At 50.2% G+C, this 1589-nt stretch overlaps 1 protein-coding gene across 1 annotated transcript in view; it reads right to left on the reverse strand.

The window, feature by feature from the left end:
• Window positions 1-1533, reverse strand: part of LOC119594764 (chymotrypsin BII-like) — a gene marked incomplete in the record, with an annotated part of 1722 nt that extends 189 nt beyond the window's left edge. Inside the window, 7 exon segments of the mRNA XM_037943855.1 lie at window positions 1-69; window positions 192-328; window positions 461-547; window positions 659-825; window positions 915-1059; window positions 1167-1248; window positions 1445-1533. Of these exon segments, the coding sequence (XP_037799783.1) occupies window positions 1-69; window positions 192-328; window positions 461-547; window positions 659-825; window positions 915-1059; window positions 1167-1248; window positions 1445-1489 (732 nt within the window).
• Window positions 1534-1589: the final 56 nt, after the last annotated feature.

A 1589-nucleotide genomic window follows, 5' to 3' on the forward strand; every position in this document is an offset into this window, starting at 1 on the left:
GGCGGAGGAACCGAAGGAGGTGATGCCGTAGGTCACGCCGTTCAGGTTGAGGGGGCCGCCAGAATCACCCTGGTGAGGAAAGGCAAAAGGAAATTTACTTTCACTGAAAGTAACTTAGTTTCTACTTGTCAAACCTTTAGTGGCCTTAAAATGTTGTTTGACGCAGTGAGAGTAAAGGCAAAGTCTCGTACGTTGCAGGTTCCCTTTCCGCCTGCGGCGTCGATGCAGACGATGCCGTCTCCAAGGTGGCCGTAGACGGCGCTGCAGTCGGCGGTGTCCATGATGGGGACGTCCACCTGACGAAGGACGTCGGAGATGCCGTTGGAGCCTGTTTGAGGAGGAGGTGTTCTCAGTGACGAGCATGATAATCGTCGATACTGGTTAAATCTTTAAACATTGAGAATATGGCATCGGTTTAAGTATAATGAAGTGAGGTAAAATAAATGTTTGAATTACTGACTGTCAGAGGGGCGGCCCCATCCTGTAGGGGTGACGGTGGTTCCCACAGCCACGTCAGAGGAAGGCAGCTTGACGGCGCTAATGTATTCTGTGAAGATGCAGCGTCATATCAGATTAGTTAGCTGGAAGCAATATGAATAAGGTCATTTCACTCCTTTTTAAATGCAATGGGCCGTTTATTGTGAGTTTTGGTAGATACCGTTGAACTGAACCGGGCTAGGCAGCTTGATGAGGGCAAGATCGTTGGAGAGAGTGTGGGAGTTCCAGTGCTCGTGCGTGAAGAAGTCGGTGGAAGTCATGGAGACCTGCGTGGGTTCATTCTGGCGGATGTTGTGGGCGCCCATCACCACTTCGACGAAGCCGGCACTAAAAGAATACGAAAGGGGATTACACAGTACGTGAAATACGGCGAGACAAATGCACTTGTATCGACAGTATTTTACACGCTGACTCACCCGTCCATGCAGTGAGCGGCCGTGAGGACCCACTCGTTGGAGATGAGGGAACCGCCGCAGAAGTACATGTCGTCGATGAAGAGAGCCACCTGGTGGGGCCACGAGTTAGGCACAGCCTCGGTGCCGCCCACGATGCGCCCAGTTCCTATAACAATATTACTATTATCATTTGACTTCCTGAGAGAACAATGAACGCTAGAACGTTTTTACACATTGAGGTGTCTTCTTGAACTAAAATTTTGGAAGACTGACCGGCGGGTGCAGGAACCCTGGGGTCGACGAGGGGCTTCGGCGACTTCCAGTGCCATGGCTTCCTCGCGGCGGGGTTTCCGCTCTGTTTAGGGAGAAAGAAACAGAAGACTAAGATGCTAGTATCCCAAGAAATATCTATTAGACGGCTTACAGTGGAAAGTATTAATACGTTACCAATCTCAGCATTGGAAAACGAATGTTGAAAACCAACACATTAAGAAGTGAGTAATTATTAATAGAGCTGGTTCTTGAGAGAGGGAACAGAATAATATACTGACGGCGGCGACGACGAAGGCGAGGAGGAGAGCGACTCTGGCGACCATGGTTGAGGTGGTGTTGAGGGCTCCCTCTCAGCCGCTGGTTATATAGCTGACAAAAGGCTGCGCGTTGGGCTTATCTCTGTCTGTTTCGATCTCACTCTGC

This window comes from Penaeus monodon, chromosome 34, assembly GCF_015228065.2.
Source record: "Penaeus monodon isolate SGIC_2016 chromosome 34, NSTDA_Pmon_1, whole genome shotgun sequence".
NCBI classification, from domain to species: Eukaryota; Metazoa; Arthropoda; class Malacostraca; order Decapoda; family Penaeidae; genus Penaeus; species Penaeus monodon.